This window comes from Candidozyma pseudohaemuli (assembly GCF_003013735.1).
Source record: "Candidozyma pseudohaemuli strain B12108 chromosome Unknown scaffold00002, whole genome shotgun sequence".
NCBI classification, from domain to species: domain Eukaryota; kingdom Fungi; phylum Ascomycota; class Pichiomycetes; order Serinales; family Metschnikowiaceae; genus Candidozyma; species Candidozyma pseudohaemuli.
The window spans coordinates 915,877-943,529 of NW_020194436.1; the positions used below are offsets into that span (position 1 = coordinate 915,877).

At 49.5% G+C, this 27,653-nt stretch overlaps 11 protein-coding genes across 11 annotated transcripts; 5 read left to right on the top strand and 6 right to left on the bottom strand.

Moving 5' to 3' along the window:
• Positions 1-1,596: 1,596 nt before the first annotated feature.
• HSX11 (Hsx11p) lies at positions 1,597-2,973 on the top strand (the record flags this gene model as incomplete). Its single annotated transcript, XM_024857173.1, has 1 exon — positions 1,597-2,973. The coding sequence occupies one exon, from the start codon at positions 1,597-1,599 to the stop codon at positions 2,971-2,973; it is 1,377 nt and encodes a 458-aa protein (XP_024715053.1).
• A 485-nt stretch (positions 2,974-3,458) lies between these two features.
• C7M61_001775 (putative ferric-chelate reductase) lies at positions 3,459-5,234 on the top strand (the record flags this gene model as incomplete). Its single annotated transcript, XM_024857174.1, has 1 exon — positions 3,459-5,234. The coding sequence occupies one exon, from the start codon at positions 3,459-3,461 to the stop codon at positions 5,232-5,234; it is 1,776 nt and encodes a 591-aa protein (XP_024715054.1).
• A 1,180-nt stretch (positions 5,235-6,414) lies between these two features.
• C7M61_001776 (CRAL-TRIO domain-containing protein) lies at positions 6,415-7,758 on the top strand (the record flags this gene model as incomplete). Its single annotated transcript, XM_024857175.1, has 1 exon — positions 6,415-7,758. One exon carries the CDS (start codon positions 6,415-6,417, stop codon positions 7,756-7,758), a length of 1,344 nt encoding a protein of 447 aa, XP_024715055.1.
• A 592-nt stretch (positions 7,759-8,350) lies between these two features.
• On the bottom strand, positions 8,351-9,142 carry C7M61_001777 (uncharacterized protein; the record flags this gene model as incomplete). The annotated part of the gene is made up of 1 exon (XM_024857176.1): positions 8,351-9,142. The coding sequence occupies one exon, from the start codon at positions 9,140-9,142 to the stop codon at positions 8,351-8,353; it is 792 nt and encodes a 263-aa protein (XP_024715056.1).
• Positions 9,143-9,582: 440 nt separating this feature from the next.
• On the bottom strand, positions 9,583-10,431 carry C7M61_001778 (uncharacterized protein; the record flags this gene model as incomplete). The annotated part of the gene is made up of 1 exon (XM_024857177.1): positions 9,583-10,431. One exon carries the CDS (start codon positions 10,429-10,431, stop codon positions 9,583-9,585), a length of 849 nt encoding a protein of 282 aa, XP_024715057.1.
• Positions 10,432-12,480: 2,049 nt separating this feature from the next.
• C7M61_001779 (uncharacterized protein) lies at positions 12,481-13,137 on the bottom strand (the record flags this gene model as incomplete). Its single annotated transcript, XM_024857178.1, has 1 exon — positions 12,481-13,137. One exon carries the CDS (start codon positions 13,135-13,137, stop codon positions 12,481-12,483), a length of 657 nt encoding a protein of 218 aa, XP_024715058.1.
• Positions 13,138-14,073: 936 nt separating this feature from the next.
• On the bottom strand, positions 14,074-14,844 carry C7M61_001780 (uncharacterized protein; the record flags this gene model as incomplete). Its single annotated transcript, XM_024857179.1, has 1 exon — positions 14,074-14,844. The coding sequence occupies one exon, from the start codon at positions 14,842-14,844 to the stop codon at positions 14,074-14,076; it is 771 nt and encodes a 256-aa protein (XP_024715059.1).
• Positions 14,845-15,443: 599 nt separating this feature from the next.
• Positions 15,444-17,000, top strand: C7M61_001781 (uncharacterized protein; the record flags this gene model as incomplete). Its single annotated transcript, XM_024857180.1, has 1 exon — positions 15,444-17,000. One exon carries the CDS (start codon positions 15,444-15,446, stop codon positions 16,998-17,000), a length of 1,557 nt encoding a protein of 518 aa, XP_024715060.1.
• A 3,252-nt stretch (positions 17,001-20,252) lies between these two features.
• C7M61_001782 (OPT family small oligopeptide transporter) lies at positions 20,253-23,018 on the top strand (the record flags this gene model as incomplete). Its single annotated transcript, XM_024857181.1, has 1 exon — positions 20,253-23,018. The coding sequence occupies one exon, from the start codon at positions 20,253-20,255 to the stop codon at positions 23,016-23,018; it is 2,766 nt and encodes a 921-aa protein (XP_024715061.1).
• A 32-nt stretch (positions 23,019-23,050) lies between these two features.
• Positions 23,051-24,598, bottom strand: C7M61_001783 (cytochrome P450; the record flags this gene model as incomplete). The annotated part of the gene is made up of 1 exon (XM_024857182.1): positions 23,051-24,598. The coding sequence occupies one exon, from the start codon at positions 24,596-24,598 to the stop codon at positions 23,051-23,053; it is 1,548 nt and encodes a 515-aa protein (XP_024715062.1).
• A 546-nt stretch (positions 24,599-25,144) lies between these two features.
• On the bottom strand, positions 25,145-26,842 carry C7M61_001784 (uncharacterized protein; the record flags this gene model as incomplete). The annotated part of the gene is made up of 1 exon (XM_024857183.1): positions 25,145-26,842. The coding sequence occupies one exon, from the start codon at positions 26,840-26,842 to the stop codon at positions 25,145-25,147; it is 1,698 nt and encodes a 565-aa protein (XP_024715063.1).
• Positions 26,843-27,653: the final 811 nt, after the last annotated feature.

Below are 27,653 nucleotides of genomic sequence, written 5' to 3' on the forward strand. Positions count from 1 at the left end.
CAGCGACCAAGCCATTGTCAAGACAAAAGCAGGATTTACGAGGTGCACGGCGGTTTTTCATTGGTGGATGAGCCCTCTACAGACCTGGCATGCGCTTGATTATCCTCGGAGCGACTCCGGTTGACGTCTGTGGGCTTCTGCCGCCGCATTTGTTTGATCAAGACAAAAACGGATCTGCTAAAAAATATCGAGCCTCTCTTCGATAGGGCTCCTTTTACAATTGACTTTGGTAAACTGAATCTTGTTTTTTCCCAAGAAATCATCATGGTCGGAGCAGCGGCGGTGCAGCCGAGGCTACACATTTCTTGGACTTTCGGGCTGAATTCGCAGCCTGCCATTCACCATTTACGAGATAATTCTAAGCATTTTTGGCCTCTTCTAAGCAGTCTCATTCACTCTCGACCAAGCTCTGAATGTAAGCCATCTTTCACAAGACTCTGTTCATGTTATCTGAACAAAATGTGGTTTGGCCGGTCCAATGAAAAGCCGCTTCAGACAGACCCTCCAGAAAACAAGCGTATCTGCAGCATCTTTTCGGTAATAGTAGCTTTATTTGCCTGGTGACCATAAAAGTTATCCGGGGGAAGAGATCCGGAGCTGCCCCAGACAGCCCCACAAAATGGGAACCTCGGAGTTTGCGATAGCACGCCGCTGGCGTAACACATGGGATGCATCCTCGGTTTGTATCAATTGACGGTTGTGTAGATTCACGAGACGGATGGAAGGCAAGTGTGTCTTTTTGGGGTGTATTGGGGAGTCAGGCTGAGCTGGAATTTTGTTCAAGTATTGTGTTGTTTTTATGGGATAGGAGGGCTCTTTGGGATGTGAAAAATTCCACAAAGCTGGTGGAAACTAACTGTGAAAATTTAGTCCACCTGGAGAATTGATTTGTTGCAATTGTATCATAAATTGGGGAATGGTGACTATGGATTGTATTGGATGAATTTCTCTTTGGAAAGAGTTATAAGATTGCCAGATGGAAACAAAAGGGCACAAAAATTGGAGAAGCTATCCACGACTATCTAATCCAATGGCACCGAAGCTGGCGAACTATCAACAACAGGAAGCACCACAATACTACACTTAGCTCCACAAACAAGCAAAAACAATAACCACTAGTCAATCTCCCGAGTCCAAAAAATCCATTACCTCAAAAACCAAAAACCGTTGAAGAAAATGAAAGCTTGCTTGTTGGTTCCTCACTACTACCACAAAACGAGCAGAACTAACCTCACTTCCATGCCCAAATCTACACGAAAACACCTTCAAACCCATTACTCCCAAACTGATCCAAAAGTCGTATCACCTCCCTCCTTCGCTCCCCCATCTCATCACTTTCCACTAAACCCTCTCCAGGCAATTTCGGCACGTCGGCACTGCCCCACAGCAGCATCGCGTTTTGCAGCCAAACCTCCAAAGCATCTCTTCACCTCGCCAAAACCTACGTCTCCAATTTCCAAAATCATCACCCCCATCTCAAAACCTCTGTTTCCTCATTCCTGCAAATCTCATCGCCTCCGCCTCTGCATCGCCCGACGGTTCCACGTCTTAAGCGCTACGCCTGCGCGTTGATCTTTTTTCTCAACGGTAACACCAATGGGCCTTCTTCTGGCATTAGCGGCCTTTGTGCTCTTATGGTACAGTGTGATTTTGGCGGTGGCATTGGCAGGCTTCCTCTGCATTGCCGTGGTGTTCAAGAAACCGCTGCCGCCTTCCCATGACCTAGATATCCTCGAACCCGTCACGATCATCAGACCCATCAAGGGCATTGATCCCGAGCTTTCCAGCTGCTTGGAGTCGTCGTTCCTTCAGAATTACCCTCAAGAGAAACTCCAGATCTTGTTTTGCTTGTACGAGGAGTCTGACCCGGCGATGCCGATTCTCCAGCTGCTCATAGCCAAATACCCACACATAGACGCCAGCATCCTCGTTTCAGAGCCAGGACAGGACTATTTCGGCCCCAATCCAAAGGTGAACAACTTGGCCAAGGGCTTCAGACAGGCCAAGTACGATTTGGTGTGGATCTTGGACCTGAACGTCTGGGCACTGCCGAATATCGTCGCCAACGGCGTATCTGCAATGATGAACAACACGAATTGCGGCACCAGCATCAACCATAGAGGCCGTACCGTCCGTCTTGTTCACCACGTGCCGTTGGCTGTGTCTTTAGACGCCTCTGGTGCTGGTTCTTCCCTAGACGAGATGTTCTTGTTCACGTCTCACTCCAAATTCTACGTCAGTCTCAACAACTTGTCGATAGCGCCCTGTGTCAACGGCAAGTCAAACATGTATAGAAGGTCAGACTTGGACCGGGCCGTGGCACTGATTCCGCAACAGCATTGTCAGTTTTTCCACGAAGAATCCGTGGTTTCCGATGCCGCTCGTGTAGCGGCTCGAGGCCCGGGCCACTCCATCAGCTTCTTCGCAAAGTACATTGGCGAAGACAATATGATCGGAATTGCCTTGTGGGAGTACTGTTTTGGACGTACGGCTCTCACGGGCGATGTCGTTTTGCAGCCACTCATTTCACTGACAGACTCGATCCAGGAGTACTTCAGCCGACGGGTCCGCTGGCTCAGAGTACGTAAGTACATGGTGTTGGCAGCGACGCTTGTGGAACCCACGACTGAGCTGATTGTGTGTGGCTGCATGGGCACATTCGGCCTCTCGGTACTCTACTGGGACAGCCTTTTCAAATGGAAGTTCTTCATCTTCCACATGGTGTGCTGGCTCATTTGTGATTTCGTTCAGTACAACATCTGGATGTGCCATCTCGACCTGGTGGTGAGACCGCCCTACTGGTTTGCCCATATGGACAGTAAGAGGAGATCCGTGTGGCAGTGGTGCCGTTTTTGGGTTATGAGAGAGCTATTTGCTCTTCCTATTTGGATCACCGCCATGGTGGGCCATGAGGTAAGCTGGCGTGGGCGGCCCTTCCGCATCAAGCAAGACCTATCTGCCGAAGAGCTTTAGTGCACTTCGTCTACGGACGCTTGCATTGCATATTCAGAGCCATCGAGCACTGAAAAAAAAAAAAAAATTGGCTGAGGTGTACCCCTGCCGAGCATTTTGGCCAGCATATTGACGCATATGTCAGTATGGCTGCGAATGCTAAAGTACAAGCCAGATACGGCTCATACAGCTACATTAGAATTTGAAGCATGATTTGTCAAAAAACTAGACTTTTGATATCCCGCAAGTGCCGTTGCAAATCTGCATTGTCGGGTATGGCATCTAACGGCCGGCGCCCGATAGCGTTACTCGAGGGGCAGATAGCCATCGAATTGAGTAAGGAAAAATGCTCACCAATATGCTCATTGAAGCGATGTGCAACACAAAGGCGTTCATTCGCCAGCCCAGTTCTCCACAAAGAGGGGCTATCGGCAAATATACGCATGCCTTAAATTCCAGATGTTTGCACTGGTTTTGAAAAATCTCTCCTTCTCTAGCATCTTACCATGGGAGTCACCTACAATGGCCTCGACTGCCTCGCTGATAAAAAGGACCCCATGTACCAGGAGTACCATACTCTCTCGCAAGAGCAGGTTCCTTGGTTGGATCAGCCCTGGTATGGAAATGTGACCATCTACTTTGGTGTGGCGACCATCTTTGTGGCAATGGTGAAGTCGTTTTGGTACATGTGGAGAGACTATCGCTACATCTCCAGCGGCAGGAAAATGCCCTCCATTCTTTCGTCCTTCGCTAACGTTGTGACTGCTTACTGCCGTCTTTTTGGTTATCAACAGGTGCCTGAGATCTTTGTGAGGTACCTTAGCTTGCCATCCTCGCTTGGATCGGTAATCTATTCGTTCATTGCATCGGGATACCTCCTCTGTTTCTGCTTCATTCCCCATTTCTGGTACAGAGGATGCAGAGGATTTGGATCTCCTCCTTTGGCGGTCAGGGCAGGCATCATGGGTACGGCATTGACACCATTCATTCTTATTCTTGCCGGCAAGGTGAATCCCATTACCATTCTCACTGGTATCAGTTACGAGAAATTGAATTGGATTCACCAGTTTGTTGGTGTTGCTGCTTTGGTACTTGGACTTGTCCACACCATTCCCTTCATCTACCAGCCTTTGCAGGAGGGAGGTGTGGAGAATCTCGCCAAGGTGAACAAGGACTACCTCTACGTTACCGGCTGGCCACCTACCATCTTTCTCATCTTGTTGTGTGCTCTTTTCAAAAAGCAGGTTCGTGAAAAGATGTATGAGCTCTCGTTCCATCTCCACTGGCTTCTTGGTCTTGGGTATGTGGCATCCCTAGGTGTTCACGTCTACGACCAATTGGACCAGCAGAAGTGGATCTGGGCTACTGCTGCATTCTGGGGTGCCCAGTGGATTTGTCGTATTGTCGTCAAGACCTTCTGCAAGCCAGGCTCTGGGTTCTTGAAGTTCAAGGAAGCCGATATCAGGAAGTTGGACGGCAACACTTTTGAGGTTTCCATCGACCGTATTGACGGCTTCTCGTGGCGTCCAGGCCAGCATTGTTTCTTGAGGTTCGTGGGTAAGAGGATTGTGGATAGCCATCCGTTTTCGATTGCCACGATCAAGGAGGAGGAGAAGTTGCGTTTCATTATCGTCCCCAAGGCCGGTCTTACAAGAAAGCTTCACGACGAGTTGGACCATGCCGTTGCCATCAAGAAGAAGGTGATTTTGGACGGTCCATACGGTGGTACGACCAGAAACCACCACGCCTTCGATTCCGTGCTTCTCATGGCCACCGGCTCCGGCGTCACCGTCACCTTGCCATATCTTTTGTCCCTTGTCAAGGAATCCAAGCTGGTGGTGCAGAGAATCGACTTTAGATGGATCATCCGTCGTGAGAGCGATATTGGCTGGATCAGAGACGAATTGCACGAAGCCATGGCGCAAGCCGGCAGCAAGCTTAATATCAATATCTACGTTGCCGGAGAGAGCGGTTCCGACGCTGCCTCTATCCAAAAAGATTCATGGAGCAGCAAGGAAAAAGAGGTTACCCAAACCTCCGAGGAAGAGAGCGTACCCTCTGGCTTCAACACCCACTACGGCCGCCCCGATGTGCACAATATCATGGCAGACTACAGCCAGACGATGCTACGCCGCAATCTCGTGGTGAGCTCCGGTAGTGACCTCATGAAGCGTACAGTGAGCCAGACTGTCGCCGGGTACCAAACGGCCATCGTTTCGTCAGACAAAAACCAGCCGTTTATCGAGGAAATCTGCCTCCACACGGAGTCATTCGGATGGTAAGGGTTTTCCAGAAACCAAGCCAAGCCGTGGAAAGCTGTCCCCCTGACCTAAGTGTGGATGCTGGATTAGCAGCCCTGCGTCACGGCCAGCGGGCGGACCAAAAGGGCAACACACGGATCCCTGTGATTTTGTCGAGGCGAAAAGGAAAAACGCCAGCCTTGTGAAAATGACAGCTACAAATAATTTGCTCTTTCAGCCCCGTGGGCACCGCCCCTTCTGGCCTTGTCGATTCATGGTCGCTTTTCTCGACATGAACATACATGGATTAGCGGGCTCGCTTCAGCAGGATCAGGAAAAACGCCAAGATCCCGGTAGTACAGTGCCGCTGGGACGAGGCCTCTCTTTAGTCTGGTGCCTCAGATTAATGCCTCACTGCCTGGACCAGCCCCCCTGATCTGCCGCTTTTTGTGCTTTGAGCCACCCCGGAGCCTCATGGTCCGTGGACGGCTGCGAAATGCCCAGAAAGCGACGCTCCACGAAACAAAGAACAACCATAGCGAAAAGAATAAATCTCTTGAGCACACAATGATTTCCCGGCGTCGCGATGCAAGCCAACTCTAATTATCGGGACTAATGGGGCTGCTGGGTGCGTAGACTGGCGATCCCTTCCATACTAGCTGGAGGCTTGCAGGGCGGAGTTTCACAGGGGAATGTGAGGCCCAGCATTCTTCGTGTGCCGAGGGCGCCTGGCCGAGAAAGAAGTGCGATACATATAATTGAAGATGATTCGAAGAATTATTTGGCTCTTTTTTTTTTTTGAGTTCCTTGTTTCCTCGACTAAAGCCGAGCTGCTTCTAAAAGGACCACCCGCAGTCACATGCCGCGCCCAAGTGGGCAACCTGGCATTGCCTAATCAGGCAGGGTCCCGGGAGAAGAGCACAAAGGGCTCGAAGCGAAGTAAGCGAGGAATGTGAAACTCGTACTAAGCGAGGGCGGGCGATCGCTCATTATAAATACAGATCCACCACGCTCCATAATATTTCTCGTAATTCCCCTTTAAAACCAGCATTTCTCCTGCCCCCTTTGGTTAGTCCCCTCTGGATCCCACGGCATTATATCTGAGGACAAGTGATGACTCGCGTCGCACCCGCAGGGCGGCAGGCCTTGTGCAGAACTGCAGCTCCCTCGCAGCGGTAGAGATCCTTATAAGATCCAAGAGAGCCGCCGTCTTTTTTATCTAATGACTACTCGTATACAACAGGGCCGTGTGTGGTCGATGGACCCTGCGCAGGAGATAGCGCTCAAGCAGGCGTGGGGCATTTTGCTCAAGTTCTTTGGTTACGAGCTTTCGCTCAAGCTAGACGAGTTGGAGCTGGGGAAGTCCCTTGTGAATTCGAAACCAGGCCTCCATGGCAGAAGAGCCGATTCCGTTCTGCTGGTGCTGAAGGACTCCTTGCTGGTGAGTTCTGGAGGCTCGTCCTTTGCGTTCCAGTCCTCCAACACAAACATCAAAAGCGTCTACTACTCGTTGGAAACAGGCGGCCTAGACGACGCCAGCAGCGGTGCTTTCTCGTTATACCACCAGGAGGAGCACCCTGCCTTGTCGAGGTACATCCCCGAGGACCTCCATCGAAGCTTGTGGAGTGCGGTGAAGAACAGCAGTGCTGACAATTACCTCCTCAAGTTCGTCAGGCTTTCCCACAATGACCGTAAGGCCTCGCTCAAGTGGATCGCCGAGGTCTTGGACTGGCGTATCAACAAGTACCCCATCACGGATATCGTGTTTGACGGCGACGCCGTGCCGTTTTTCGAGGGCAAGAAGCCGCAGCTCATCGAGGCTTTCAGAAGAAACGAGGTGTACGTTCGTGGAAACTCGCGTACGGGCTGCCCTTTGGTGGTGGTTCGTGCCAAGGAGCATTTCCGCCTGAACTGTCCCGACGGCGACTACGAAAAGCTTATCATGATGAACTTTGAGTGGCAGAATCTCGCCATGCAAGAGTTCAAGAAGGGTGTGGACCAGGCACATGTTCTCTTCGACTTGACCGGGTTCACGCTCAAGAACGCAGACTTCCACGCCGTGAAAATGACAGTCAAGCTCTTCCAGCGAATCTACCCCGACTGTGTGGAAAAAGTGTACATCCACAAGGCGCCCAAGATTTTCAGCGTCATGTGGAACATCATCGTCAAGTGGATGAGGCCCCACTTGAGGGAGAAGTTTGTCTTTACCCACACCTACGAGGAGTTGAGAAAGTACATCGAGTCCAAGTACATTCCCAAGTCCTTGGGCGGCAAGGATAAGCACATTCCCACGTACATTGAGCCCACCGAGTTCAATTCGAGAAAGAAGGACCCCGACGCTTTGCTAGGGAACCTCTTGAGACAGCGAGACGAATTGACCATCAAGTTCATCGAGGCCACCATCAAGTGGATCGAGTCCACCACGCCGGAAGAGTCCAAGGGCTACCTCGACGAGAAAATCCGTCTTTCCAAGGCCAGAGCACAGAACTACGTCTTCTTGGACCCTTACCTCAGAATGAGAGGACCCCACGACAGAAACGGAGAAATCCTCAGCATCAGCTACTAATCTAATTTTTGCCACTGCCGTCACCGCTGGCCGGGGCCGCAGCAGTCTTGTGTTGTATTACTAGAACCTTTGGGATACAGTGAGGGGGGAACTCTAGACCACACGATCAACCATGCTTATGCGATCTGTTCGCTTCGGCATAATGATCGCCAGGAGCTTTCAGGGTTGGTCGCGTGGTCCTTGACGAGGAGACAAGCGATGTAATTAACATTGTACAATTAATGAACAATCGGACGATGACCCAATTGTGCGCGTAGGTGCTCTCATTACTCTTGATCGATAAAGATCAGCCTGTACTACATAGCTATTGTGGAAGTGTGCACAGCGCTATCGTGGCTTCACTTTTGCCCAAAATGGCACCCATCGCCAAGCACATGAATAAATACCAATATGTAGACCAATCAAGTCCGACTTATCTGTGTTTTTGACCACTCGGCTTACGGCTCGAGGTAGATCCGAGGCCTCTCGAGGCAGGATAGTCTAGAGACTAGCCAGGCTTTTAGTGAAAATCCAGGCATCCTCGGCTGCAAATCGAGATCAGACCACGGCTGGCTAAAATCCGGCCGAGTTCATCCGAAGGAGGCGTCTGGCCTTACAAGCCCTCGTCGTTGAACTTGAGTCTGTAGGGCATTTTCTGCTCGTAGTCACCCAAATGTTCAACAGCGTTTTCTTCAAACAGCATCCTGCTGTGAGACATGAACTCAACCACTCCACCAGCCTCGCCAAATGGCGTGGTGCAAGCGACCCAGCGAACAGCCTTTATAGGCGTCGTTCTCTTCTTTAGCGTGTGGTTCTCTTCGTATGCGATAACCACAGCCTGGGAGATGAAGGTTGCCTCTTTTTGTTGTTCATGGAGCTTCAGGCCCTGGATCAACATCGTCACAAAGTCCTCGAAAGAAATCTCGTAGTGGAAGTAGACATTCAAGAGGAGCTCCTCATAGTCGTCCACAAGCAAGATCCACTTCAGCGTTGTGTCCTGAGCTTGAGACTCCACCTTTCTGGTCTTGCCTGTCATTCCGGAAAACCAGTAGATCAAGGCCTTGGCTCGGTTGACGGGGGTGTTGTCGTCGAACTCCTCGTCCAATTGGCTGAAGTTGTCGGTGGTGATGGTCTTGTCGAATGGCTTCTTGCCCTTGAGCGATTCGTCGATTCCGTTCTTGACCCTCTCGCTGAGCACGTCGTTGGCCTCCTTCTTGACTTTGTCGAAATCCTGAACCTCCAGCTTGACCTTCTCGTCGCCTTCACTGACCAACTTCCACAAGTATGGGTAGGCGTAGTGGAGGTCCATGAAGAGGTTGTTTTTCCAGAGAGAGTAGTTCTCGGGTCCAACGAGCTTGGGCTGGACCTCCTTGAGGCCTTCCTCGTGTAGTTTTTGAGTATTCATGATGAAAATGGGTTGATGGGGTTGGTTGATTCGTATGGAGATTTCCAGAAATTAGAGAGGACTGTGTGGAGTGCGTAGAGCGTGGGGTCTGGCCAATGGGGGATGAATAATCCACGGTTCAGGAGATGTTATGGTGAAACAGGTGTCGTTGAGCGGGTTTTTGAGGTCACTGAATCGATTTTTGGGCTCTTTTGATAAAATGGACTCGATCACGTCGAGTTTCACTGAACCTTCAACACTGGTGTAGTGCATACAACGGTTTGGCAGCAACGGTGCTGCACAGACAAGTCTGGGGTCGAGGGCCTGGGAAATGGCTGCAAATGCGACAATGTCTGACGAGCCCACCAGCTTTCTACAAGTCCCTTCATGCGGCATGATTTATAAAACAACTAAAAAGAACTAAATTTCAACTCAAAATCAAATTTGCTTGGCCTCGGCACTTACAAAAGAGCCATGGCAAGACCGGCCAAAACAGCCTTCACTCCAAAGGAAGCAGCCTCACCAGCATTGTCAAAGGAAGAAACAACTGGGGCTTCAGAAGCAGCGGGAGCAGAGCTGGAAGCAACCTCTTCCTCGGCCTCGTGCAAGGAAAGAAACTCTCCATCGTCGTCAGAAGAGTACAAGTCTTCAGCATCAGAGTCATCAGCGCCACCATAGGAAGTCTCACCAGTAGGACGAGCACCTTGTCCAGTGTAGGCAAGGTAGGTTCTTTCACGGGTGGAGTCGCTTCCAGTGATGGTTTTCAAGGTGGTGGCAATGTCCTCAACACCGGCACCCTGGAAAGTCACGGTGAAAATATCGTCGTCTGAGTAAGTGTAGGTTCTAGCTTCACCATTGGCTTCAGCAGCTTCTTCAGCAGAGGTGCTCTGGTAAGTAGCTGGAGCAACGCTTCCAGAAGGAGACTCGTCGTCAGAGTCACTGTCGGGGTCGTTGTCGGTGTTGTTTCCATCGTCATCAACAGAAACAGAGGTGCCACTAGGCCACTCAAGGAAAACACCCTCGTCGTCAGAAGACCACAAGTCCTCTTCGTCAGAGTCCAGCTCGTTACCTTGGTCCAAGGTAGAAGCACCAGTAGGACGAGGACCCTCGCCAATCCAGGTGATGAAGGTTCTGGTACGGGTGGAGTCGGATTCGGTGATGGTGTTGGTCTTTGTAGCGATGCTGCTGACCTCGTCACCAGTGAAGGTGACGGTGAAGACCTTACCGTCGTCAGAGTAGACGTACGACTGGGTTTCCTCGGCCATAGCAGGCACAGCGATGAGAGCAAGAACAGCTGGAGCAAAGATCATGGTGATGTTTGATTTGTGTGATGAAGAGATAAATGAGAGAAGTGGCCGTATATTTATATTCTTTGTCAGAGGCGGTGTGGATCAAACAGCGTGAGCTGGGACACCGTCGCTGCTCCATGTTTACCGTTTGCTCCGGTTTAGCCAGTTTTGCAGCCATTTTTTTCTTGTCACTCGGATCACGGGTCAAATCAAGTCTTCTGCGAGGTTGGAAATCGCTCCACTATTGGTGATGCGGTTCTCATTGGGGAAGCAGACCAACTTGGGTTCAACAGAAATCGCCCAAACACAAAAGTTTTAGTTTGTCTCTTCCTTAGACTATCTTTCCATTACACAAAGCTTCTAGCGAGGTTCCCTGGCAGCAAAGCCCCTGAGGACCCTTTGTCAAACTGTGTACGGCTGTGGCAGCCGAGTTAAGACACATTGCATCGCCAGACTTTGCTATGCCTCCTTCAGGCAGCCTAATGAGGCTCAGGGGCCAAATTTGTCTATTTTTGTCACGGCCGCCTACAAAAGCAGAATCTGAGGCGTTTTTGGGGCAACTGGTCGTGTGATGCTTTGCTATCTTCGCAACCACAGCTGGACCGAAATCACCTGGGCTGGAATCACCTGGGCCGGAATCGGAGATATGTGGAGCAACAGCAAGAAATGGGTTCAGATGGTCTGGGGAAAACAGGGTCCGGACCATGTCTTGGTGTTCCTGATCCGAGATGCCACTATATGTGTGGAAGCCATTAAGCTTTGTAGTGTAATAATACCCCAAAACGTCGATATTCTTTCAAGCCTACGTTTTTTTTATCTCTTGTCATAGGGCACTCGGTGATGTCAATGAACTTGCCGGCCTAGTCTAGATCCGACCCAGGAGGCGTTTGACGAAGTGCCGCTACACATGGCTGCAAAAGGGTGAAAGTGTTCTGGGGTGCGCTATGGAGGTGTTGATATTCTATTTTAAGCACTGACCGGTGCATTTTTTTGCTTCAACAGCGGCTGTGTAGGTGTGATGAACGATTTTGGAGGCTATGGTGATCATAAGTCCGAAGACCGTTGATATGAGTTATCTGTAGAATGCAAGTGATATCTCTGGGGTATGTATCTGTCTATTAATAGCAATGCGATGATACCTCTATCGGTTCGCCAGATCAAGTCCGAAAGTCCTGATCTCGGGTAAATCTTGATAAGCTCAGTCAGTGGGGAAAGCAAAAGGGTTAGTTTTGGTTGCTCGGATTTCGGAAATTTGGTAGCTTAGTCAGTGCATTTGATCAGAGAGGCCGTCCGAGGAGGCAAGCACTGAAATGCAAAATTCACTGCTACAAAATTAATGATTGGAGAGCTAGTTTGGCATTGCTATATGTCAGTTTCCATATCTTTATTGCCATATGTCTATGCACTCACTGAAAGGTGGATAAATGCTACCATCCTGACTTGGATAGCTACTGTCACGATCAGCCTATTTTGACGCCATAACATGATATAGGGACTTCTGTGAACCGAGGAAGCCTATTCCCACAGAGCTTTGGGATATACTTACGATATTGGTTTGTGATCGGCGCTACTGGAACTAATATGTCCCTTTACCACGCCTTTCTTCCATGGACAACCCACCAACCATAGGTAGCCAGCAATACTCAAGACACGGCGTTTCCTGCTCCTCCTCCAGCAATCTATCAAAATCCACATCCAACGAGCCAGTGTTCCCACACAAATATTTCAAACAACACCTCCAAGAAAACCCCCATCTCTCTCGTTCCCACGGATGAGACCCACCAACCGAGGCGGCTGAAAACTTCCCCAAAACGTCCAAATCGTAAAACGCCCACCCCTACGTAGTGACAGCTCGTTTCTGCAACCCTAGTGGACATGCCATGCGAGGTTTGGTGCCCAGATACTGCCCCATCTCCGGCGTGGGTATTAACGTTCGGAGCCACAGACGTCACAAGTTGATACATTTACGTAGATACATTTACGTGGAGCACAAGAAGAAAGACCTTACAGAACAAGTAGGCTTGGCGCTATTGAAAACGTCAATTTCTTAAACAAACAAAACAAACGGTCTCACAAGAGAGCCAAGACGGCGGCTGCGAAAAACGTTCCAAGGCCGTTGCTAAGAGCAGCGCCGTTGTTTCCAGAAGTTTCAGAATCGGAGCTGCCAGAGTCCGTTCCCGATGTTCCAGAAGTGGTTCCAGAGGTAGCGGAGCCGGACGTTCCAGATGCTGATGTTTCAGATCCTGAGGTGGCCGACGTTTCAGATTCACCGGAAGTTTCAGATCCGGAACCAGAGGCTGAGGTGTCTGAGCCCAGTGCAGAAGCCAGGGTTCCTGAGTCGCTTGCAGAGGCTTCCGACGAGGCTTCGCTGCTTGCCGATCCACTAGCTTCCTCGGTAACAGCCTCTTCGTCCTCGTGCATGGCAATGAAAATCCCATCGTCATCAGACGAGTACAAGTCCTCTGCATCCAGCTCCGGGTCGCTCTCATCCGTATCGTTCAAAGAAGCTTCCCCTGTAGGGCGGGCCCCTTCGCCCGTATAGGTAAGAAAAGTTCTCTCTCTGGTGGAAGTGTCGCCAGTAATGGTGGTCTTTGTGGTCGCTATGTGCTGGACATTGGACCCAGAAAAAACCACAGTAAAGAGACGATCGTCCGAATATTCGTAGGTTCTGGCCTCCTCGCCAAGGGCTGGCGTGCCGAGAAGTGCAAGAATGGCAAGGTACAACATTGGCTATGGAGCTTGAGGGCTCCTTGCCTTTTTTGAGGAGGTTGGCATGAGGGGAATCCCTGAATGCCCGACAATGTTCGAGAAGCTCCCAGGGGTTTTGCTTACAATTCCGTTAGAGATAATTGGTGGAGATGGAATTTCCATAAACCAAGGCTTTCAGGTTTCTACTGCCGGGCTTATTGCAGCCATGCCTGGCTCGGATTTACCACCCACCGCAGCCGCGTGGCTTGCATCATGACGTTACGCCATGTCTCCTAACGTTGACCACAAGGGTACCATTTCATCATCCTCGGCAGCAGCTCATCGAGCTCATCGGAAAAGGTTACACAAAACAGAATAAGCCCATCTCATCGCCGGACCCTGGGAAAAGAACCGTGCCACGAGTTTGTGGGTGGATTTGCTGGGTGCGCTGTGATTGGCCCAGCATGTGAATTCCGGGGTAAATATTTCCCAGCGGAAGATCCCGAAGATCGTGCCAATTGGTTGCTAAAAGAGCGGAAATGGGATGCCTACTGCGGAGCACCGATTCCAGAAGCTTTCGGGTTTTTCTGTCAATGACTTGTGTCTCCATTACAGCACAAGGGCTACTGGCCAACATTGAGAGAGTCAACAATGAGGGAAAAAGAATGAGAAATAAATTTTTCACGCATGGCATGCGGCGTGCGGCGCCGAGACAGGGCACCATTCAGCGCCATGCGCTTCCTAAAAAGTGAGCCGCTGAGCGCAAATTTCACCGACAATAGCACTTTATCGAAGCTGGAGGTATGCTGCCTCGAGCACCCAAGGGGAATTATTTCGAAAAATTTGCTCATCTAATGCAATTGAGCCTACAGAATCAGTTTTTTACGGCCACGCGGCGGCGCATGCATTTGGGTTTTGAGCACAGCATATATTAACAACTTTTTACTTTTGCAGCCAGTCGCTGCCGCTTTCGGTTTAGAACAAACCAGCGAGGAGAAGAGCAGCACCAGCAGCGCCGAAAGCACCAGCCTTGACGGCGCCATTGTCGGACGTGGTAGTAGCACCGGTGCCAGTAGCAGTTCCGGTACCAGTACCGGTGGCAGTGCCGGTTCCAGTGCCGGTGGTGGTTGTAGTGTTAGAGTGGTTGGAAACGTTGCTTCCAGCGTGAGCATGGGAGTGGCCGTTGGAGTCAGGCACGAATTGAACCTCGGAAGAAGCAGCGTCGAAGCAGAACGTAGCAGTGCCGTGGGCGTGGCAGCCAGTGTAGCTCAGCTGGGCGTCACCAGTGGCAGAAGGAGCTGGGGTGATGGAGCCGTGGTTTCCGTCAGCGTCGTTACAGAACAAGTCGGAGCCGTGGTAGTGGCATCCGGTGATCTCGTCGTCGTCGCCAGAGCTAGAACCGTGGGAGTGGTCGTGGTCGTCCTCATCTTCGTGATCATGGTCGTGGTCATCGTCGTCGTGGTCGTGGTCGTGGGCAGCAGCAGAGCCCAGGGCCTCCGAACCAGTGGCAGTTTCTGCGACAAACTGGACCTCGTCGCTTCCAACCATACAGAAGGTGTCAGTGCCGTGGGAGTGACACGAAGTGTAAGACGAAGGAGCATCTGCGGTGGCGGATGGAGCCGGGGTTACCAAACCGTGGTTTCCATCTTCATCGTTGCAGAAGTAGTCGGAGCCGTGGAAATGGCAGCCGGTGACGGAGGCTGCAGCAGAAACACCAGAAAAGAGAGCGATTTGTCTGAACAACATGAAGCAAAGGTTATGTGGAAAATTAGCAATGCGTGCAGAGTCGCCAGTATTTATGGGGAGGGGGAATCAGCCTCTGAATTCTCCATTTATTAACGCCAAGGACTTCCTAAGCCGCCCTAACCACCATGGTCCCGCCGTTGCAGCCATTTATGCCTAGGCGAGCGGCTTGAGGTCCTGATCTGCAAAGCCTCTGCACGGCTGCGCTGCATGCCGTCTTTGCGTCGCTCACGATTGCATCCATGCAGTAGCTCCGTGCTAGCGCATCATTAGCGCCAGCCTCTGCACGATAGGCGCGGCTGAATGATCTAAGATCCATCCCCATCTCCGTGCCTTTGTGATCGTTTAGCTTTCTCCGGGGTGCTCTGCACACCATTTCAAGCCTACTAGGCTAGACTCGCGGGGAACCGAGCCCTGCTCCCCCTAATGCAGCACATGCGGCGCACCAGCAGCCACCTGCTGTGCCGAAGCTTGGCACTCCATTGTCGTGGCATAAATTACACCCCGGTGGTTGCAAAAAACTCTTGGCATCCCATCTCACGGCAGCACTTATAGAGCCCGCAACGGTTGCAAATTCTTCTCCTCAACCAAGTTTTTTTCTAATGCTCTGGAAGTCCTTGTATGCCATTGCTGCCCTTGTGGCCACTGCTCAAGCTGACTCCATCACTGGATGCCACGCCCACGGTTCTGACTACTTCTGTATCAACACCGACGGTGACGAAGGCCAGGTTCTGCCTGCTCCTACCGGTTCAGGCCCAAGCTCCTACACTTCTTGTCATGCTCACGGTGCTGACACTTATTGCATGGACGGCTCCTCCGAGGTGTTGTTCGAGGTTGAAGGTGGCAGTGCTGCCAGCAGTGTGGATGCTCAAACCACCGCGGTGACAGGCTGTCATGCTCACGGTGACGACCTTTTCTGTATCGACGGTGCCGGAAACGAGGGTGTCATTACGCCTGCTCCTTCTGGTTCTGCTGCTCCTGAATCCTTCACTGGATGCCACGCTCACGAAACCGATACCTTCTGTTTGGACAGCTCTGGAAACGAATACCAGTTTGTTGCCGAAGAGGCTTCCAGCGGTAACGGTGACGAGGACGATGAGGAGATGGACTGCCACTACCACGCCGGTGTGCCCCACTGTGTGCCTAAGAGCGGCAGCTCCTCCCACTCCCACGAGGCCACCACCTGTGACGTTCCTGAAAACGACTACGACATTCCCTTGAGAATCGGCCTTATCTTTGCCATTTTGGCCGGTGACTTCATTGGTGTCTACGCTCCCCTCATTGTCAAGAGATGGTTCTCCGACCACATGGACGGCATCCTTGTCACCTTGTTCAGACAGTTTGGTACCGGTGTTGTTCTTTCCACTGCCCTTGTGCACTTGTTGACCCACGCCCAGATGTTGTTCGAGAGTGACTGTTTGCACACTGAGTACGAGGCCACCGCCACCTCCATCGCCATGGCCGGTATCTTCATTGCCTTCTGCATTGAGTTCTTCTTGGGCAGATGGTTGCAGTCCAGAATCAACACTCTCAAGGCTGCTAACGGTGTCACTGGCTCCGAGGAGGAGGGCAGATCTTCTGACGACGAAAAGGACAAGATCAACGGCAAGAACCTGGCTGACGAGCACGACCACGAGGAGCACAGCCACCACCACCTTGACGCTGTTGCTAAGCAGGACAAGGTTGCTGTGGGTCTCTTGGAGGCTGGTATTGTTTTCCACTCGGTTCTTATTGGTATCACGTTGGTGGTTAACCCTGACGACAACGGATCTTTCATCACTCTTTTCATTGTCATTTTGTTCCACCAGATCTTCGAGGGTGTTGCATTGGGTACCAGAATCGCCGAGTTGAACACCATCTCCATCTGGACCAAGCTCGCCATGGGTGCCGGTTTCGCTGTCACCACCCCTGTGGGTATGGCCATCGGTATCGGTGTGTTGAACCAGTTCAACGGTAACGACCCCGACACCATTGTCGCTTTGGGAACGTTGAACTCCTTGTCTGCCGGTGTTCTTTTGTGGGTTGGTCTCATTGAGATGTTGAACCACGACTGGCTCCTGGGCGGTCTCATGAAGGCCCGCTGGTTCAAGGTTGCCGTTGGCATGTTCGGTTTGGTGGCCGGTATGGCCTTGATGAGTTTCCTCGGTAAGTGGGCATAAGCTAATTAATAATATTTTAGAGATTAATGAGAGAGTATTTCGTGAAGCATGTTGTAGGCTGCTCACTTACATGGCCAAATTGCATCCGTTGATGATTTCATCTGCATCGTCTAAATTGAAAATTTTCATCGTCATCTAGGCGCTAAGCCTTCGAAATAGCTTTAGCCCTCGTGCATGCCTTTTGTGGCTTGGGAACAAAGCACAATCTTATCATGCTTTTGCACAGGCGTGTCTCCAGTTTTGTGCCAGGGTCCCTTCAAAGCCTGACCACTATACCAGACCATGGTTAAGAACTCTATTATATAAAGAGCTTCTCCTCCCGGGCCAAGGCGCTATCGTAACAATGCCAAATAAACTCAGCAGATTTGGTAGCAGTTTGAAGCGACTTTTTTCAGGACGGGCTTGCGTGGCCACGCTTAAAGGATGCTGGCGAAGAAAATCCAGAGAACCAAGCCACTCTAGGGTCGAGTGATGCTAAGAAATGTGCTACTTACAATAAACCGCGTTGTTTGTGTAACATGTTGAATCACTTTGGGAACAATGCCTCCCGGCTCGCATAACAACGAGCAATTTACCTCTGGAGATTCAAAGGGGTTTGGAAAAGCTCAACCTGGGATTGGTCTAGATGGGGTTTTGGTGTCCGATTTCGGAATATTGGAAACCATTTTTGTGCCACGACTATCAAGGATGAGTTGGTTTCAATTCCGCTTGAAAGTCGAAGGTGACGAAGTATGACGAATTTTGCAAATGTGGAAGTGGTGGCAAAAAGCTGGGCTACCAGGTTATTGGTCGGGGAAAGCAGTGTATCGCGCAGCTGGCCTCCATCTCATATAGTGATAATACAAGCCACAAACGGGCAATTGTGGTAGAAGTAGGCTCACCGTAACCTAGACATCGTCAAGCCCTATCAATTCAAGTTTTATTCAAATCCCAGCCGTTTCCGATTTTTGGCAGGGCTTTTAATTTATAAGTTTCTAATCTCCGCGCATTATCGCAGTACGTTATCTAAACGCAGCTGGCGAATTGGAGACTCCAACAATCGACAAAAATCGGAATACCTCGTAAATTCAAAAAAAACCTGGACAAGCGCTCAGCACCAAACAACTCGGTTTACGAGCGGAGCACTTGGCGCTTCGATGGAATAAAACAAATGGTGGCAAAATTCCATTTTCGTATAGGCGGCAAGCGATATAATCTACCCCGGTCGCTGCTAAACTTTTCTGATCTTCTTCGCATCCTGGCACTTTCAAAACCTGACACTAGGCAACCTCTCAGAACTATGCAAATGTCAGCGTCAGATCACAATACACAAACGCAAGAAGGGGCCCTTCACTGAACGGCACCCCGTGCTTATGGCGGAGACGAGAAGGGGTCTTTCACTATGGAGCCGTTCGGGTCGTTGGCATAACCTCCGCTCGTCCTAAGATGGACGTTGGAGCACGGCTGATCATCTGCCAAGCGGTGACCCAAACAGCATCACCAACGACTCCACCTTGGAAATGCATTTCCCAGAGAGGAGAGGTGCAACTACGAACGGCTCGAACCTAGGGTTAGTGGAGACTCTGTGGTAGCTATGCGGCGGTGGTAGTGCCAAGGCCCTGGCCAATTGGACCCTGGCGATAAAAATGCTCACTGAGGCTATGACCGTCGCTATTGTTTGGGACCCTTGCAACCGTAAAGCCCAAGCCTATGTGTCACAGGGCCATTCGCCGCAAACTCGACGTCTTGCTATGTGTCTGAACACAATAGAGAGCGGGACCGGCGGGGCAGCGATGAGTCGCACTGAGTCAGGCGGTGGAGGAGGTCTCATGGGGAGGTACCGTGGGGAGGTACCATGGAGGGAGGAAATCATACAACATGATGAACGCTGAAAGACTAAAAAAATAAAAATCTACTTCACCTCACCAAATGGTGCTCCCCCGCCAAGGTATCTGAAACATCAGCCCAAGGCGGAAAAAAGGTGTTTTCAGATCTCCCGCGGAGCACCGGCTAGCAAGTCCTGTCCAATGATCTTGGCCACATTGCCAGGCCACCGATTCCATGCATGGCTCCCACACGGCGCCATTCCGATGACGGAGGCTTGTGGCATCATTCCTGACCGATTCCGGGGGATCGTAACCCCGGTGGGGCTGCACTCGGAGTCGCTATCAGAGTGAGATTACAAAAATTTAGCCTTTTGATAAGTCACAGGCGCCCGATAACGGGCGCCCAGGGTCTTGGACGTCTTGGACGTCTTGGAAGTTTGCCTGGCAGGTGCCCAAACCCGAGCCCAGAAACCCACCTTTGATAAGGTCTCAAGCCGAGGACGTTGGCGGACTCACAATACGAGGATGCGGCGTTTCGCAGACGAGCCAGAGGACGAATATTTTTTTGTTTTATCGCAGCGTGAGGCCCACCGTTGATCGCATTTGTGGCCCCATGAGGAAACCTCCTCCTTCGTGCCGCCTTTGTTCGACATGGGGGACCTTTCTCCAGAGAAGGTAATCGTGGGGGGAATTGTCCCATTTGCAACAAGGAATGAGCCTGAGATTGCGTTTCGTTTATGCCCCTCTGGCTTGGCTTGCATGGTCCCGCGAACCCAGTGCACTGCTAATGGTTGCAAAAGGGCATAGTTACCTGCCAAAAAAGCAAAAACAGACACAAAAAGAGAATCGCTCGTAATGCTGGATCGCCGTGAAATACTCCACTGCGCTTTTGGCCCCGGAAAATTCGTGAAACCGCGTTGATGAGTGCCCCTCCTGCTACCGCCAAGACCTTCCGGTGCTGATAAGACTCCATTGGAGCCGTACGGTGGAGCCGCTTATCAATACCGCTACAAGAAAAGTGACGACTCAACAATGCTGAGAAGCAAGCGGCGCAGCGGACGAGGTTTGCAAAGATCCAACTAAGTGAGACAGCTCAACGCACCAGGGCCAAATGTCCCACGATCCAGAGTAGCGCACTGCGTCAGGTTTAAATAAAAGTGAAATTTCGCCAGAAGGGCCCTGCCAGCCGTGTGGCACGCATGCACATGCGTTTGGCAGCTGGGGAAAAAAGTCCCGCCTTGTCACAGAGTGCTTGCAAAACACCAAGAAATATGGGGTCTTGGTTCGGGCCGACAAAAGCGCACGGCACCAGGCGTGAGCCACAGAGCTTCGCTACAAAGCTATCGAAGTGGAGGAGAGTTCTTGGTATTTGATTTTGCCCAGCGGCTTATGGCAGGAGACATAAATACACGATGCCCTGGCATGCTGCAAAACTTGTTCCCTAATCATGAGCACCCAACCACAGCCTGAGCAGGAGAAGGTCGCTCCAGTGTTATCTAGCATTGTGAGTGCTGGCACCCATAATGAGGTAGCAGCACACGATATTGATGTTGACCAGGCGCAAGACGTTGCTATTGAGGATGTTGCTTCCAGTCTTTCTGCTGAGCAGAAGTTCTACATTTTGAAGCGTCTCCACTTTGAGGGCTTGGAGACCCTTGAGAAGTTGCCTGTTGCGGCGACTTTTATGTTGGAGAAGATCGACTCCATGCTGGTGGAGGAGGCCTTGGAAGTGTTGAAACTTTACTTGAAGGAGCACGACGAGGATGTCAATATTCCCACCGAGGAGTACGATTTCATTGAAAAGCTCTACAACCATGCGCCTGATTTCCTTGCAAACCCGGACTTTGTCGTCAAGGACTCCACCCTGGACCTCGACGAAAAGAAGGTAAATGTCACCACCAAGGAAAAGGAGTCGACCTCTGACTTTGAAACCACATCTACCGACCAGGAGGCCCACGAGTTTGAGATCCACGACTGGAACTTGCAGCTTCGTACTGAGGCTGTCATGATTGCTTACCACTCTCCCTACCCTGAGGTCAGATCCGTCACCAACCCTTACGATGACTTTCACCTTCCTGTGGAGACCTTCAGAGTGTACTTCTTGGGTATCATCTGGACAGCCCTTGGTGCCTTTGTTAACCAGTTTTTCGCCGAAAGACAGCCAGGTATCTCTTTGAGAGCCTCTGTTGTCCAGCTTTTACTTTATCCCTCGGGTATGTTGATGGCCCGTATACTTCCACACAAGACTCTCAGATTCTGGAAGTGGACTCTCAACTTGAACCCAGGTCCTTGGAACTACAAGGAACAGATGTTGGCTACAATTTTCTTCTCCGTGTCCGCTGGTACCCCCTACGTCTCTTTCAACATTCACGTCCAGAGACTTTCTCACTACTACAACAACCAGTGGGCTGACTGGGGATACCAGATTTTGCTTATTCTCGCAACAAACTTTATGGGATTCGGCTTCGCCGGTATTATCAGAAAGTTTGCTGTCTACCCCGTCAGAGCTATGTGGCCTACCATTTTGCCTACACTTGCCTTGAACAGAGCTTTGTTGATGCCTGAGAAGAAGTCCGTTATCAATGGATGGACGCTTTCGAGATACAAATTCTTTTTCATCTTCTTCGCCATTTCGTTCTTCTACTTCTGGCTCCCCAACTACCTTTTCGAGGCTTTGTCTTACTTCAACTGGTTGACTTGGATTGCACCTGAGAACTTCACCTTGAACTTGGTTACAGGTTTTATCCAAGGCCTCGGCATGAATCCTATTCCTACTTTTGACTGGAACATCATCAACTGGAACCTTGCTTTGACACTTCCTTTCTATTCACAGTTCAACCAGTACATTGGAACCCTTCTTGGATTCTTCATTATCATTGCCATGTACTACACCAACTACCACTGGACTGCCTACCTTCCCATCAACACCTCCACTTTGTTCAACAACAAGGGTTTCCGTTACGAGGTTGAGGATGTTGTTAACGAACGTTCTTTGTTCGTGAAGGAGAAATACGAGGAGATCGGACCACCATTCTACTCCGCTGCCAACTTGCTTGTCTACGGTGCCTTCATTGCCTTGTATCCATTTGCTTTTATTTATGAGGTGACTTTGAACTACAAGCCTATGTGGCACGCTTTGAAGCACTTGGGAGGTTCTTTCAAGAACTTCAGAAAGTCGACTTTCGAAGGTTTCAGTGACCCACACACCATCATGATGAAGAAGTACAAGGAAGTTGCTGACTGGGTTTTCCTCCTTGTGTTGATTATTTCTGTTATTCTTGCCATAATCTGTGTTCAAGTATATCCAGCAGAAACTCCCGTCTGGGGTATTTTCTTTGCCCTCGGCATTAACTTCGTCTTCTTGATTCCGCTCACTGCCATCTACTCCACTACTGGTTTCCAATTCGGTCTTAACGTTTTGGTCCAGATCATTGTTGGTTACGCTATTCCAGGTAACGGTCTTGCCTTGAACTTCATCAAAGCTTTGGGTTTCAACATCAACGGTCAAGCACAGAACTATATCACTGATCAAAAGATGGGTCATTACGTGAAGATCCCACCAAGAGCTCTTTTCCGTTGTCAGATGCTTTCTGTTTTCATCTCATCCTTCATTTCTTTGGCTGTCATGAACTTCATGATTGACAACGTCGAGAACTACTGTACTCCTGAGAGCAGACAGAAATTCTTGTGTCCACAATCCAATGTCTTCTTCTCAGCCTCGGTGTTGTGGGGTGTCATTGGTCCAAGAAGAGTGTTCGGTGGTCTCTACCCAATTTTGCAATGGTGCTTCTTGCTTGGAGCTCTTCTTGCTATTCCATGTATCTTATTCAAGAAGTACGCTCCTAAGAGGTACACCAAATACTTCCAACCTTCCTTGATCATTGGCGGTATGTTGATTTACGCTCCATACAACTTGTCGTACTACACCTCAGGTGTGTATGCCTCTTTTGCCTTTATGCTTCTCATCAGGAAGAAGTATCAGGCATGGTGGGAGAAGTATAACTATGTTTTGTCTGGTGCTTTGGACGCGGGCGTTGCATTCAGCAGTATTATCATCTTCTTCGCAGTTCAGTATGATGAAAAGCACATTAGTTGGTGGGGCAACAACGCCCCTTACTTTGGACTTGAAGGAGCCGGAGGACACAGTTTGTATAACGCTACAGAGCACGCTCCAGAGGGCTACTTCGGCCCCCGTGTTGGTCATTTCCCATAAGGATTTGAGTGAAATATTTAAGCATATGTTTGTTAATATAATTTGATGTTACAGCCATCGAGTAGAGACATGGTCAAATGGGTATTCTTTTTTGGGTCTCCTTCTCCATCAAATGAGCCGATGTTGGAGAAGCTCTGCAAAAGCCTCACTGTAACATAGGAAGCCTCGGTCAAGGCAAACTGCTGACCCAAGCAAATACGTGGACCGCCATTGAAAGGAAGGAAGCCCCACCCCACTTTCTTGAGATCAGGCTCACCCCATCTTTCAGGTCTCCAAACATTAGCATCTTTTCCGTAGATTCCTGGATTTCTGTGTGTTGCAAAAATGTTGTACACAACAACGGAGCCCTTGGGAACAAACACCGGTTCCGTTTTGTTTGGTCCGCCTCCTCTTGGTAAAGTGGTATCACGAGTTGCTAATCTGGAGTTTTGAGGAACAGAAGGGTACATTCTGAGAGTCTCGTTGAGAACCCATTTGAGATACTCGAGCTTCTTAAGAGACTCAAAGGTCATTCTGCTCAAGTCGGCATTTTCACCTTCACCAAATGCTTGGACGACTTCCTCACGAAGCTTCATAAACACTTCTGGATTTCTGGCGAGCTCGAAAAACACAAACGACAAAAGACCAGCAGTTGTGTCTCTGGCTGCAATGAGAATGTTCAAGCACTGGTCTCTCAACACCTTGGGGTCTCTGGTCTGCTTGACCAATTCATACAAAAAGACGTATCCACCTTCGGAGTTCTTCTCAACCTCCTCTGGAGAAGCAGCAAGAGCCTTTTCAACGTAGTAGTCGGCGAAGTTGTGCACGATTTTGTTGCTCTCCTTGAACTCCTTCGTATTGAGGAGAAAGTAGAGATTCTGAAGCCCCATTCTCATAAGAAGGTACATCTGAGAAGTGTTAAAAGCCTTGGGGAACAGCTCCATCTCAGCAGGTCCTGGGAGATCAGCATAGTCGGCAATGTCATCCTGAAGTGAAGCACAGGATTCACCAAACAAAAATTGAGTTCCAGAGTCGATCGTCAATTTGAAGAAAAGTGGCTGAAGATCGAATTTATTCCCGCCGGCAGCCTTTGCCCGACGAATAACCTGCTGCACGTGTGGCTCCAACATCATAACATGAGAGACCTGCTCTCTTGCAAACTGAGGTCTGAGCATAGCCCTGGAGTGTTTCCAACCAGGGCCATCCAAGGTGAAGATGCCGTCGCCAAGAACGACCCAAAACTGCTTGTGACGAAGCCCTAAAGAAAAGTCGTTAAACTGAGTTCCCAAAACGGCCTTGATATTCTCTGGATCACGGGTGCAAATTCTCATAGTGGCCGTTGCCCGCAAGGTGAATGTATCCGCCTTCATTTTGTTGTACAAATCGACAAAAAGATTGGGGATCTCGCCAGTCTTACGTCTCCGTAAAACCTCACGGGTAAACCAGAATCCAAGAGTATGGTCATTGAAATGTGGAGGTGATGAAGCACCCAGTTGATAGTACCGGACGTAGTAGCTGAGAGCCGAAAAAACCCTATAGGCTACCACGACGATGGGAAACCAGGCCCACCATGGGATATTTTCGTAGTTGAGAAGTTCCATAAAGAATAGTTGTTAGGTATCAAAACTCGGCTGAACAGCCCCCTTTTATGCGGAGCGGAAGTTTCTTTCACAATAGCCGATCATTGTTTCCAAGATGTGCTCGGCACCGTAGATGTTTCTGCGACAGCTACATACCTCGGAGTTCAAACTTCTCGAATTTGTTGTATTTTGGATACTCTATAACCTTTCAGACTACGTATTATCACTAATTTCATCTCGAGATTCTATCTTTCACAGTAGAATCAAAGCTCAACTGTCGCAGCGAAAGCGGGGATGTGGGGAAGCCACCATGGGTCTCGTTTTCTCGCTTATGAGAGAATGGAGATTACACAGTCTAACTCCGACTTGAGGGTGGGTTTCCTCTTGCATATATCAACTGCTACTGCAAGTGTCGGGCTGAATTCGAGATTACCTCCGCCTCTAATCTCTGGGTGCGGCTTAGCCGATCTGCAAAAGGAGACACCACAGTGATGCTTCGCCAATAGAAGAAATGCATTTCAAAGCAGAATTATTTTGCAGGTGAGACCTGGTTAGCATCATAAAATCTCAGTTGTCAAAACGAAAGTCAAGACGTTTGTTGCCCTTGTCAGTGGTTTCTGAAATATAGGTCTGCTGCTCCTCCTCTGACATGGTTTCCCAGATCTTATCTCTCTGTCTGTTCTTCCAGACGTAAAAGAACTTTGTGCCAAGCATGATGGGAAAAACACTCACCATGATGAAGAAAAGCTGCATGTTGCCTCTCTTATACTTGGGCAAGTCATCCTCTCGATACATGTTGAAACCAATGATACTACCAGCTTGAACGAACATATTGTACAAGGCTGAACAAATAGAACGAGATTCGATGGAATTGGCATTTCTCGACACCCAGGCAACCACGATAGTATGGATGTAAGGTGCAGAAAGCACCATGGTGACCAAAAACCAGGTGACCCAGGCATTCTCCATGGTGCCTTCCCACCACCTCATAGCTGCCAAAAATGGTACTGTCATCACAGGCAACGATAGACATACAAAGCCTCTTTCATCGACGTACTCAGAAAACCACGTTGCTGCAAGCATGAAGATAATTTGTATGATGTGCAGCGGGATGGTCAACAAGTTGGAATCGAACGTACTGAACCCAAGATTTCTCATTGCCAATACCATGTATGGCTTTACTGTCCGCATCGGAATATAAGCAAAGAGACCAATGAGGTAGAGAGGCCACAAGTTGTAGTCGAAGAGGGAACGGATTATCATCCTTAGAGACAACGCTTGTCTATTGTGCATACCACCTTTCGATGGATCGTCTCTGAGAATTCTGTTGACAACGATTTTCTCCTCCCTCTCAGTGAACCACCCTTTGGGGTGCAATTTGCTCCTCGTCTGAACCGCCGAAGGCACCATCATGTAAAAAGACCAGAGTCCAATGAGAAAAGTACCAGCTCCTTCTAATATGAAGAGCCATTGCCAGCCGGTCAAGCCACCAATGCCTCTCATTCTAAGAATAGCAAATGCAAGCAAAGAAGTTATCACTTGTGTGAGAGCTAAAGCCGTCCAAAAGTAGGACAACCGAAGGGGGAGCTCTCCAGATTTGTAGAAGTAAGAAAGCCAAAGCACAATGTCCGGAATAAAGCCACCCTGAAACATACCAATCAAGGCCCTGCAAATCAAAAACCCCGTTCGGTTATGCATAGCACCCTGGCACATTCCGACAATACACCATGAACAAATCTGAATGGGAATAAAGATATCAGGACCGATAGCCTTGGAAATAATCTGAGATGGAAGCTCTGCGGCCAAGAAGAACACAAAGTTTATTGTGTTTCCTAAGTTGTAATCGTCGGTATCCATATTCATGTCTTCCAAGAAATTGTCAGCAACTGCTTCGTGTAAGTTTCCTCTATTAACTTGTAAAGCTGCAAACATGATACATGCACTGAGAATGACTCGTAAGTCCACCTTTCGCATCACCTTTTTATCTTCCTCTGGAGTCCATTCCATAAGAGGATCGAAGGCTGCTCGGCATTCGTACTTACTCTCCTCATATACTTTTGCGTAGTGCTCAGCCAAAAAAGGATCTAGAAACGGGTTTTTGAGGTCTGGTGTTTCCTTTGAATCCAATTCCAGCAGTTCACGGCTGTCACAGCTTCTCGCTTCCTTTGCTTGGATTTTGGAGTCAGATTTCAATTCTTCGTGGGAGATTCCCGATTTGATGCTGAAGTCAGAAGATTCAGTTTTGTCTTTCTTTGCTGTGCTCATTAGTTGATCTGTCAGGCACAAGCATTCTTCGCCTTACTCTTATACTCTTTGAGACTATGGCTCCTTTATTGCAGCACGCCATAAAAGCTTAGCTACATTGTTATCGGAAGTTATTTTTCGAGACCTCATGAATCTGGTAACGCTCGAAAACCTGGAGAAATGTACTACCTTTCAGGACGAGGCATCAAGAGGTAAAGAAAAACAGCTTTTAGCAGCAATTTGAAGGGATTGAGGTCGTTTTCAGGAGATATGATCGGAAACACGGGCTTTGTGTGCCGCCACAGTTGCCAATTCCTATTATCCTACCAGGTGCCAAGAATGCCATCAAGCTCATAAGAAATTCTGTCTATATCTCCACTGGTTCATTTTCCCGTGACAAAAGCGGTATATGCATAAAGAAAGGTTCCTCGTCAAATCGAAAAAAAATCAGTTCATTATTTTAATTTTTCAGTCGGTATCATCGACATTCACAGAGTTGTCAAAATGACTTGTTGGGAAGCATGCAGTCGCTAACAGTATTTGCACCCATGATGTCGCAATCCGCCCGATCGCTCATGCATTTGTTGTATGCGCAGTGGGTTAAATTGATCATATCTCACTTTTCATCCCCTCAATCTCGAGCATCACTTTCATTAAGTAACATTAATTGAGAAGAGTTTCAAAATTAATGTTTCTGGCTGAAGTCAATGCCTTCTTAGTTCATCAAAAATGGCTTTAACATTATTGGCCTCGATGTGCGTCTCAGGCACCTTTCTTATTGTTATAATCTCACTGGCCAAACGATAAACTTTCCGACTCGGTGATTTCGCAA